This window comes from Trachypithecus francoisi, unplaced genomic scaffold, assembly GCF_009764315.1.
Source record: "Trachypithecus francoisi isolate TF-2019V2 unplaced genomic scaffold, Tfra_2.0 Lachesis_group9, whole genome shotgun sequence".
In the NCBI taxonomy this organism is placed as follows: Eukaryota; Metazoa; Chordata; class Mammalia; order Primates; family Cercopithecidae; genus Trachypithecus; species Trachypithecus francoisi.
The window spans coordinates 37,142,285-37,154,403 of NW_022681474.1; the positions used below are offsets into that span (position 1 = coordinate 37,142,285).

Below are 12,119 nucleotides of genomic sequence, written 5' to 3' on the forward strand. Positions count from 1 at the left end.
AATAGCTGGGACTACAGACACGTGCCGCCACATCTGGCCAACTTTTGATTCTTCAAAGGAGCTAGTAAGGAAACATTATCATTTATGTATCATGTAGTGTGCTAAGTGTTTTAAATTATTTATGTATTTCACTCATTTCTCACAACAGCTCTATGAGTTAGGGATTAAACCTTTTTTTTTTTTTTTTTTTTGAGATGGAGTCTCGCTCTGTTACCCAGGCTGGAGTGCAGTGGCTTGCTCTCGGCTCACTGCAACGTCCTCCTCCCAGGTGGAAGTGATTCTCCTGCCTCAGCCTCCCTGGTAGCTAGGACTACAGATGTGCACCACCATACTCAGCTAATTTTTTTATTTTTAGTAGAGACAGGGTTTCACCATGTTGGCCAAGATGGTCTCAATCTCTTTACCTCATGATCTGTCCACCTCGGCCTCCCAAAGTGCTGGGATTACAGGCGTGAGCTACCATGCCTGGCCAAAGCCCATTTTATATATGAAAAAAGTGAGACTCAGAGAAGTTACATAATATGCCCAAAATTACAGAGCCAAGATTCAGTCCCAGGTTTGACTCCAAAGCCTGTTTTCTTTCCTCAGTGCTAATATCATCTTTAAATGCTTAGTTGCTTATGTAAAACATTTTGATTTTAAAAATGCATTTTTAAAAAAATGTATTTGAAAATTATTGCGAAAGAGAGTTATTCTGATGTTTGTTTTACTAGGGCCCTACAAATCAAGAATACTGAGGGAAAAAATAAGGAAATAGGCATGCTATGCTATACTTTTGTAGAAAATCCCTTCAATTTTTTAACTCATAATAAACTTTCCCTTCATAACATTTTGTTATAAAACCTTAAACAACAGAGTTTTGGTTCTGTCTAGCCAAGCTCATGAAGACATTCAAGAGAACATGAATTGTTTTTGATAGTATGCTAACGGAAGAATGACGAGGTTCATGAATTTGGAAAGGAGACGTATATTTCTCATAAAGGTTGCAGCCTGCAGGGTGGCCATTCTGACAGTCTGGGAAGTGTAGCCTCTATTCAGAAGCCAAAAACAGACACTTTGAGGAATAGGCAAAAAGAACAGGAATGCATGCTGAGCAGAGTGGCCAAATATACATACTCAGTACATTATAGGAGAGGCCATGCATATTTATAAAAGGAGAAACGTGTGTATGCACAACTGAGCTTCATGCCCCTTCATGGGTCCCGTGTACAAAAAATGGCTGCATCAGCATGATCTGAGGGTGGAGTTTTCAGCTCTCTGATGTCAAAAGATGAAGCAGAGGGTGTGAAAACCCTCACTGTGCATTCTCCGTAGACTGGCCAGAACCACTCCACGGTCGGTGGCCTCTTATCAGGCAAAAAAGAGGGGCAGTGTTGGGCAGTTAATTGGTTAATATCAATGGTGGAGTCTTTTGAAAGGGCTAGTTTCTCTTAAGCCCTTACGAAAGAGTGCCTAATGGTGGCTAGCAAGGAGGGGATATAATGAGTTGTGTCTGACCTCCCATCCTGTCATGGCTGAGACCTTAGCTTTAAAGGTTTACCCTGGGTGTCCCTTTGGCCAAGAGGGGGTCCATTCAGTCAGTTGAGGGGCTTAGGATTTCACTTTTGTTTCTCACTTATCAGCTTGTACTATATATACATGAATGGACTGTTTTGGAGTAAGAGTCTCACTTATTAGGGTACTTCTTGAAAGCTCTGGATCCCAAGAGCCACGTCCTATAGGCTATGAAGTCTGGCCCAGCAATCTCTGACTGCTTAATAAAATCTTGTTAAATGGATCCAGGGCTTGTATTCACCAATATCAAGAGCTTCACCTGATATCTTTGGGAAAGCCTCTCCTTGACCCACTCAGAAGACAGTTCCTTGCCTGTTTTTTCATATCTGTAAAATGAGCTGTGTGATCCATTTGATCTTTTATAAGCCAGTTTCCAGAGTAACCTTCAACTAAAGCTAAAGGGCATGTTCTTAAACCTTCTTTGAAAACATTTTAAATCATGCTAATAATAGACCCCCATGCAAGAATAGTAATCATGTGACTTTAACTTACATTGAAATCCAATTATCATATGTTTTTGGGTCTTTTTCATTCAGATGTTACAGTGGTTTATCAAAATGGGTTACCTGTGATATCTGTGAGGCTACCATCCCGGCGTGAACGCTGTCAGTTCACACTCAAGCCTATCTCTGACTCCGTTGGTGTATTTTTACGACAACTGCAAGAAGAGGATCGGGGAATTGACAGAGTTGCTGTCTATTCACCAGGTATAGTCACTATCGTTATTAATTACCATCTACCCCTCATTTCACCCCACACCAATTTCTAGACACATACATATACCATACACGTAGCTACAAAAGAACCCTACACTGTTAACTTTAGAAAACTTTTTTCTTTTGCTTAGCACTTACCAGGAGAGAAAGTGATTTCTCTCCCAGTAGTACTCAGAGTATAATTGATCGATTTTAGCAAATTTGTATGCACAGGGAATCTAATTCAAAAGCAGCTCACATATAATACCATGAGCAAGGATGAACAGTCAATCACATTTTATATTATTGAGACTTTTTATCATTACTTTAGGTGTAGAATAAATACTTCCAGTAGTTAAACCCTCATGTCTGGAAAGAAAAGTTTGCCAAAATAAAGAAGTATATGATTTGAAAAGAATATAAAATAAGGCACTAAAAATTACCATTTTATGTATTTCATTTATTTATTTTTTAAGTTTTTAAATTTTTTTCCCATTTTTAAGTTTTTTTCCCATTGTTTTTTTCCCCATTTTTACTTTAAAATTTTTTAAACCTACAGAAAACTTGAAAGATTAGTACAATAAATGCCCATTTACCCTTCACCTGGATTCACCAGTTAACAGTTACCACAGTTCTACTCATCTGGCAATATAATTAGTAGACCAGCGTGGTGGATGTGTAATACTTTGTTAACCCCAGCATCTGTCTCTACTGAATTACTGGCAACTAATCAGTGACTGTACTGAAAAGTACCATATGTCAGAAAATATTGGGTTTTTTTTGACTCAACCAGCTTCCATTATGGACAATGTTAAGTCCATACAGCTCTCCCAGTGACCCTAGATTTCCAATGTATACCTATAGAACTATGACCATTAATTATTTCACTTGCTCATATAGTTCACAGGAGAAGCTGTTGTTAAATCTTCACAAACTCGAGTCCTAAAAACAGAGCTTTAGGCAACCTAAACTTTACATAGAACTGGGAAATGAGGTAAAAAGTTAACTGAAATTTAAAAAGGAGGAGGTAATTTTTAAAAACTATTTTGAAGATTGAATTTTCCTGACCATTCTTGAATAATTATAGACCTATGACAAGTTTCATTTGAAATTTTCACAGATGGTGTTCGCGTTGCTGCTTCAACAGGAATAGACCTCCTCCTCCTTGATGACTTTAAGCTGGTCATTAATGACTTAACATATCACGTACGACCACCAAAAAGAGGTAAAATAGTAACCTTGGTAAGGTCACAGAAATGTGGGAAGGGCTTTTGGAAAGAACTTTATTTTTTTTCCTTGGGTAACCTTGAGAAACAGACAGTATTCAAAGAACACTGAAAGAGCTCATTGAGTACTTGGCACTTGACTAGTACATTGACTAAAATCACTTAGATTCTGCCTTGGCTAAAATCACTTAGATTCTGCCTAGATGCCAGAATGCTTTATTATCTGACATTGTCACTCTGTTTCACATAAATGAATGTCCTACATAACTGAAGCTCCTTCCCTTCATAAAGGCCAAAAGTCATACTACTTTAATAACATTACAGGGGATATCTTTTTAAAATAAGCTGTAGGCTTCTCTGTTCTCTTAAGCGTTGTAATAAGTATTGAGCTTTTTTTATGGCTCAAGGTCAGCAGTCTGAAAGTCAATTATTGTACAATAATAATAGTTCTTAAGAACTTCTGACATGAGGCATGTTTTTTATTTATTTTTTTGTTTGTTTGTTTTTTGTTTGTTTGTTTTTTGTTTGTTTGTTTTGAGACAAGGTGTCACTCTGTCACCCAGGATGAAGTACAGTGGCATAATCACAGCTCACTGCAGCCTCGACCTCAAATTATCCTCCTACCTCATCCTCCCAAGCAGCTGGAGTAGCTTGGACTACAGGCATGTGCCACCATGCCTGGATAATTTTTTTTATTTTTGTAGAGATGAGGTCTCACTATGTTGCCTAGGCTGGTCTTGAACTTCTGGGCTCAAGCACTCCTCCCTCTCTGGCTTCCCAGAGTGTTGGGATTATAGGCATGAACCACTGTTCACAGCCTGTATATGCTTTTATGGGAAAAGGAAAGGTGCTTGCCTCAGACACAGATTATAAGAGGGCACCAAACAACTCAGTAATCAAGATAAAGAATTGTTGTTTTGTTTTTAAGAGTCTCGCTCTGTCACCCAGGCTGGAGTGCAATGGCGTGATACTGGCTTACTGAAACCTCCACTTCCCAAGTTCAAGCTAGATACGGGTTTCACCGTATTTGTCAGGCTGGTCTTGAACTCCTGACCTCAGGTGATCTATCTGCCTTGGCCTCCCACAGTGCTGTGATTACAGGCATGAGCCACTGTGCCCAGCCGCCAGGCTAATTTTTGTTTTTAGTAGAGATGGGGTTTTGCCATGTTGGCCAGAATGGTCTTGAACTCCTGACCTCAAGTTATCCACCTGCCTCAGCCTCCCTTATGCCTATAGGCATAAGTCACCGCACCCAGCAAGATAAATGGTATTTTAATGTACTGTTTTTAAAAACCAGAGTTAATGCAAAAAATGCATGATGAATAAAATTTTAAATAAAGACAGAGTCAGTATTGCTAATATTTCTTTTCATCCTGGCCTCTACTATGGCTCTGCACAGTACTATGCTAAGTAGCCCTCTAAAATAGCGTTTTGAGTTGTGTCTTTTTTGGTTCCGTTTATCTATTTGCCCTTGATATTCATTGTTACTCACTGCTGTTGTTAATGCCCCTTCCACTACTCCTTCCACCAGCGCCATAGGACAGCAGTTCCCAACCTTTTTGGTACCAGGGACCAATTTTGTTAAAGATAATTTTTCGGCCGGGCGCGGTGGCTCAAGCCTGTAATCCCAGCACTTTGGGAGGCCGAGACGGGCGGATCACGAGGTCAGGAGATGGAGACCATCCTGGCTAACACAGTGAAACCCCGTCTCTACTAAAAAATACAAAAAACTAGCCGGGCGACGTGGCGGGCACCTGTAGTCCCAGCTACTTGGGAGGCTGAGGCAGGAGAATGGCGTAAACCCGGGAGGCGGAGCTTACGGTGAGCTGAGATCCGGCCACTGCACTCCAGCCTGGACGACAGAGCGAGACTCCGTCTCAAAAAAAAAAAAAGATAATTTTTCCACTGACAGTGGTGGCAGGGGCAGAGGCAGTGGTTTTGCAATGAAACTGTTCCATGTCAGATCCTCAGGCATCAGTTAGATTCTCATAAGCAGCACACAACCTAGATCCCTCACATGCACAATTTACAATAGGGTTTGTGCTCCTATGAGATCTAATGCTGCTGCTGATCTGACAGGAGGTGGAGCTCAGGCAGTAATGCTTACTCGCTGGCCGCCTCCTGTGTAGCCTGGTTCCTAACAGGCCACTGACCAGTACTGGTTCACACCCTAGGGGTGGGGGACCGCTGCTATAGGACATTCCTTCTTTTCTTTTTTTTTTTTTTTTTGAGGCGGTGTCTCGCTCTGTCGCCCGGACTGGAGTGCAGTGGCCGGATCTCAGCTCACTGCAAGCTCCGCCTCCCGGGTTCACGCCATTCTCCTGCCTCAGCCTCCCGAGCAGCTGGGACTACAGGCGTCCGCCACCTCGCCCAGCTAGTTTTTTGTATTTTTAGTAGAGACGGGGTTTCACCGTGTTAGCCAGGATGGTCTCGATCTCCTGACCTCGTGATCCGCCCGTCTCGGCCTCCCAAAGTGCTGGGATTACAGGCTTGAGCCACCGCGCCCGGCCGACATTCCTTCTTTTCAATCCTGCTTTTAGGAATTGGGTTTAGGCCTGGTAAGGTGGCTCACACCTATAATCCCAGCACTTTAGGAAGCCGAGGCAGGAGGATTGCTTAAGACCAGGAGTTTGGGACCAGCCTGGGCAACACATCTTTAAACAAAAAAAAAGAGAAAGAATTGGGTCTAACATAGAAAAGTTCTGAGTGAAACCCTGTTATTAAATTCCTCTATAATCTGGTCCACATCTACCTTTTAAAATGTTTTCTTTCCCTCCTACAACCCTACTTTTTCTCCACTGTGTATTCCTTTATGGTTTCCTGAACTATGCCCCGTTGTTTTCCATCTCACTGTTTGCTCACTTTCTTCTGCCTAAGATGGCTTTCTTCCTAACTCTCGTTTTCTCAAGTCAAAATTGTCAGTATTGACTCTTCCAGTAAGCCTTTAATGATCATACTCTTTCCTTCTCTGACCCCTGACCAACCAAAAATGATAAATATCTTCTCTGAATTTTGCTTCGTCCTTTTCTTTGATGCTCTGAGGGAAGGCACTGTGATTTCATATTCCCCATTGATTCCTTCTATATTGAGTGAATTAAATGTATTTGCTGGGTAGCATTTTGATTGTGCAGAGGCCATATTCACTTTCTTTAAGCTAGATGAGAGGGAGCTAGCTGGGAGAAAGTATAGAAAAGTATCCTTAAATAGTAAGAATGGAAAGATATTCTTTACATACAGTTGACTGTTGAACAAAACAGGTTTGAAAAAACTTGCAAACGAACCACATAACCTAGTAATATCCAAAAAATTAAGAAAAGTTAAGTATGTCATGAATGCATGAAATATATGTAGATACAAGTCTATCTTATTTCATTTTATTTTGTTTTTGAGACGGAGTCTCTCTCTGTCCCCCAGGCTGGAGTGCAGCGGTGCAATCTCAGCTCACTGCAGCCTCTGCCTCCTGGGTTCAAATGATTCTCCTCCCTCAGCCTTCCTGTAACTGGGATTATAGGCACACACGTTTCACCATGTTGGCCAGGTGACCTCAAACTCCTGACCTCAGGTGATCCACCCACCTTGGCCTCCCAAAGTAATCCCAGGCCTCCCTGGGATTATAGGCCTGAACCACCACGCCCTTCCTATTTTTTATCATTTACTACCATAAAATATATACATATCTATTATAAAAAGTTAAAAATTATCAAAATGTATGCAAACACAGACCATGCATGATGCCATTTGCAGTTAAGAGAAATGTAAAGATGCAGTATTTAATAATGTCTGCATAAAATTGACTCTAGTACATAGTATACTACTCTAGTAATTTCATAGCCACCTCTTGTTGCTGTTGCTGTAAACTCAAGTGTTTTTAATGTCAGCTTAAAATGCTATGTGATGCTAATTATCTCCTCATGGGTAGTTCATTTCTCCAGTAAATTGTTTATTGCAGTAAAAATTGATCTCTTGCAGTTCTTGAATTTTTTTGTGTGTTTAGTCCACCTTGAATAACACCATGGGACCCATATGAAGTGCTACCAGTGATGCTGGAAGTGCTCCCAAGAAGCAGAGAAAAGTGATGACATTGCAAGAAAAACTTGGATTGCTTGATATGTACCATAGACTGAGGTCTGCAGCTACGGCTGCCCATCATTTTAGACAGATGATTTATCTTGCAAACAGACAATGTAAACTTACAATGTAAATAAATACAGTACAGCACTATAAATTTATTTTCCCTTTATGATTTTAATGTTTTCTTTTCTCTAGCTTACTTTACTGTAAGAATATAGTATATAATACATATACAAAACATTTGTTAATTTTGTTATTGGTAAGGCTTCTGGTCCAGGTAGGCTATTAGTAGTTAAGTTTTTGAGGTTTCAAAAGTTGTAGGGGGGTGGTGCCCCAACCACATTGTTCAAGAGTCAACTGTAGTAAGGCATTATCGAATCAGATTTTATGAACTTGGAATAAGTAAACATGTAGACCAGGGACAGTTAGCCATATATCAGCTATGCTAATGTGTTTTTCTTCTAGCCCTGATTCTCGGGCTAGAAGTTCTCTTTAAAATAACAGAAGTACAGGTCCTGTTTTACTGAGGTGTGTTTTTGTGTGAATTACCTAGAGAGTTCATCTGTTTAGATTTTCTATTGGTAACATTCTGAAAGTTCACTAATATATTCCTATATAAAGTATAACAATCAGGAAAGTTAAGATGTGAGTTTCCATATATTATGTTGTCAAAAACTAAAGGTATTTTAATCAATAAATACTAACCATTTCGATAATAACTATTTTTTAAACAGAAATGAACGTTTAGTTTTTTAAATAAAGCTTTTCTCAAATTGAATAAGAAAAGGTAGAAATTGAAAAAACGGGATTGTATTTGATTCCCTGGTGATTTGGCAGCCTAAAACAACCCATTGCTTTATCTGTATCCAGGAACTGTGGCATATCTATCTACCTTGCTTTTCTAGAAGTAAATTAGGGTATGAAGCTTGCAAGGGTCAAAAATCTGTAATTCATGGAAATAATCGTAAATTGAAGTGTGTGAACTTTATTTTTTTTTTTTTTTTTTTTTTTTGAGACGGAGTCTCGCTCTGCTGCCCAGGCTGGAGTGCAGTGGCCGGATCTCAGCTCACTGCAAGCCCCGCCTCCTGGGTTTACGCCATTCTCCTGCCTCAGCCTCCCAAGTAGCTGGGACTACAGGAGCCCGCCACGTCGCCCGGCTAGTTTTTTTTGTATTTTTTAGTAGAGACGGGGTTTCACCGTGTTAGCCAGGATGGTCTCGATCTCCTGACCTCGTGATCCGCCCGTCTCGGCCTCCCAAAGTGCTGGGATTACAGGCTTGAGCCACCGCGCCCGGCTAAGTGTGTGAACTTTAGTAACTCAATAGCAGCATTGGTGTAGAATTTCAAAAGACCTTTTTAATGTTTAAATGCACACATCATAGCTCTCTTAGTTCTGTTATTCTCTAGTGAGATTATGCCATCAGATACCATCTCTCACAGAAACTCAATATGATTTTAAATCCATAAACACTTTGTTTTCCTTGATCTTAAATTTAATTATTTTTTTGAGACAGGGTCTCACTCTGTCACCCAGGCTGGAGTACAGTGGCGTGATCACAGCTCATTGCAGCCATGACCTCCCAGGCTCAAGCAGATCCTCCCACCTCAGCATCCCAAGTAGCTAGGACTACAGGCACATGCCACCATGCCTGGCAAATTTTTTATTTTTTGTAGAGATGAGGTTTCCCTATGTTGCCCAGGCTGTGTTTTCCCTGTTTTTTTTTTTTTTTTTCTTTTCTTTTTTTGAGATGGAGTCTCGCTGTGTTGCCCAGGCTAGAGTGCAGTAGTGCAATCTTGGCTCACTGCAAGCTCTGCCTCCCGGGTTCATGCCATTCTCCTGCCTCAGCTTCCCAAGTAGCTGGGACTACAGGTGCCCGCTACCATGCCCAGCTAATTTTTTTGTATTTTTCGTAGAGACGGGGTTTCACCATGTTAGCCAGGATGGTCTCGATCTCCTGACCTCGTGATCCGCCCTCCTTGGCCTCCCAAAGTGCTGGTGGGATTACAGGTCATGCCCAGCCAACACTAGAGTTTTATATATACATGGAGAAGATGGAACAAATCTGCTTTATCTAATAAAATAGTTCATGAAAGGGGACTGAACTTGCAGAAGAAATTTAATATTGGTATAGTAGAATCACTGTAATGTAGCTACAGGCCTAGAAATCAGGAGACCTGGACTCTACCCCTTACTGTGCCGTTCTGGACAAGTTACTTCAGCCTCCTAGAGTGCAGTTTCTTCTTCTGGTAACTTTGGACAGTTTAAGGCTATATGCAAATGTGAGCAGCAGCTTTGGTACAAGGAAGACACTGTTGACATAGATGACTTCTGGAACTCAAAGTGCTCTTCCTTTTATGTTCCCATTAATTCAGCACACATTTACTGAGGCATACAAGATACCCAGCTAGGTGCTATATCCCATTTTACTACATCAGCTCTTCTCTAATCCAATTTGTTACCTTCTTTTGAATTTTTTCATTGATTGAACTTCTATAATAACTGTACTAAAGCACATCCTTAAAAAATGTTCGAAATACATGGTTAATTCTGACTGTGGCTTGTTTTGTTTAGAAGAATGCTACCCTTATGCTGTACCTAACATTGAAAGCTAATAAGAATCTAAAAAAAAAAATGTGCTTTAAAAAAAAATGGACAGCTTTAATCAGCAGAGTTTTTATTTGATTCTGAAAACATAATTTTTAGATTTCTAGAAATACATGCTACTCATAGTAGAGGATATTGAATGAAAGAATTTAATCTTTCACCCTTTCAGTCATTCTCATAACTTCATACCCTTTAGACCATGATACTGAGGCCCTACAGCTATTCTCTGTCTTTCCTCAACAGGAATGAATAAAAGTTGGTATACTAGGGAGAAGAAGAATGAGGGTTAATATTATTAGAATGGACCAGGCACGGTGGCTCACGCCTGTAATCCCAGCATTTTGGGGGGTTGAGGTGGGTGGATCATGCGGTCAGGAGATAGAGACCATCCTGGCTAACACGGTGAAACCCCGTCTCTACCAAAAAATACAAAAAATTAGCCCGGCATGGTGGCAGACGCCTGTAGTCCCAGCTACTACTCTGGAGGCTGAGGCAGGAGAATGGCGTGAACCTGGGAGGCGGAGCTTGCAGTGAGCGAGATTGCGCAACTACACTCCAGCCTGGGTGACAGAGCGAGACTCCGTCTCAAAAAAAAAAAAAAAAAAAAAAGATTTTTAGGATGATGGCATTTTTATTTATGCCTTTGTATTTGCAAATTTGAAATACTATATATTTTTCCCTTAGGACTTACTAAGGGGAAAAAAATCAATTAAAATGGCAGGACTACAGATAAATTATAGTCGCCATTTTAATAAGCATAATAGATTGATTCTAAACCTCTCTACTAGTTTTTAACATTTGCTTTAATTTTGTCTTTATCTAATGAAGATCATTATTTGTATTATTTTTCTTTTTCTTTTTTTTTTTTTTTTTTTTTTTGAGACGGAGTCTTGCTCTGTCGCCCAGGCTGGAGTACAGTGGCCGGATCTCAGCTCACTGCAAGCTCCGCCTCCCGGGTTCACGCCATTCTCCTGCCTCAGCCTCCCGAGTAGCTGGGACTACCGGCGCCTGCCACCTCGCCCGGCTAGTTTTTTTGTATTTTTTAGTAGAGACGGGGTTTCACTGTGTTAGCCAGGATGGTCTTGATCTCCTGACCTCGTGATCCGCCCGTCTCGGCCTCCCAAAGTGCTGGGATTACAGGCTTGAGCCACCGCGCCCGGCCCTATTTTTCTTAATGTTAATCATACCCTCATTTGTAGCATTTAGACTTCCAAGAATATAATGGTAGGTATTTGTTTCAAATTTTTTTAGTTACCCAAATATGAATTTACTTTTTTTTTCTTTTTTTTTTGAGGCAGAGTCTTGCGCTGTCTCCCAGGCTGGAGTGCAGTGGCGCAATCTCGGCTTACTGCACGCTCCGCCCCCCGCCCCGGGTTCACGCATTCCCCTGCCTCAGCCTCCTAAGTAGCTGAGTCTACAGGCACTCACCACCATGTCCAGCTGATTTTTTTTTTTTTTTTAGTAGAGACGGGGTTTCACCATGTTGACCAAGATGGTCTTGATTCCCTGACCTGGTGATCATTTGCCCGCCTCGGCCTCCCAAAGTGCTGGGATTACAGGCGTGAGCCACCGGGCCCGGCCATGAATTAACTTTTTACATTTGTGGACAACTTTTTTGTTTTAACAAAAACTATTGGCTGGGCGTGATGGCTTACGCCTGTTATACCAGCACTTTGGGAGGCCAAGGCAGGCAAATCGCTTGAGCCCGGGAGTTCGAGACCAGCCTGGGCAACATGGTGAAAACTTGTCTGTACAAAAAATACAGAAATTAGCCAGGCTTGTGGCTGGTGCACACCTGTAGTCCCAGCTATTCTGGAAGCTAACCTCAGGATTACTTGAGCCCTGGAGATAGGGGCTGCAGTGAGCCAAGATCACACCACTGCATTCCAGCCTGGGTGATAGAGTAAGACATTGTCTCCAAAAAAAAAAAAGAAAAGAGAACTATTACTTTCCTTCAGTTTAACACTGA

General features: G+C 41.2%; 1 protein-coding gene across 2 annotated transcripts in view; it reads left to right on the forward strand.

Moving 5' to 3' along the window:
• Positions 1–12,119, forward strand: part of MCU (mitochondrial calcium uniporter) — a 209,138-nt gene that overhangs the window by 180,400 nt on the left and 16,619 nt on the right. For both annotated transcript variants that reach the window (XR_004436772.1, XM_033209775.1), the window contains 2 exons: positions 2,091–2,261; positions 3,370–3,474. Coding sequence is in view for 1 of the 2 variants with exons in the window: in XM_033209775.1 (XP_033065666.1) it covers positions 2,091–2,261; positions 3,370–3,474 (276 nt within the window). In the remaining variant the exon portion in view is untranslated. The remainder of the gene's footprint in view (positions 1–2,090; positions 2,262–3,369; positions 3,475–12,119) is intronic.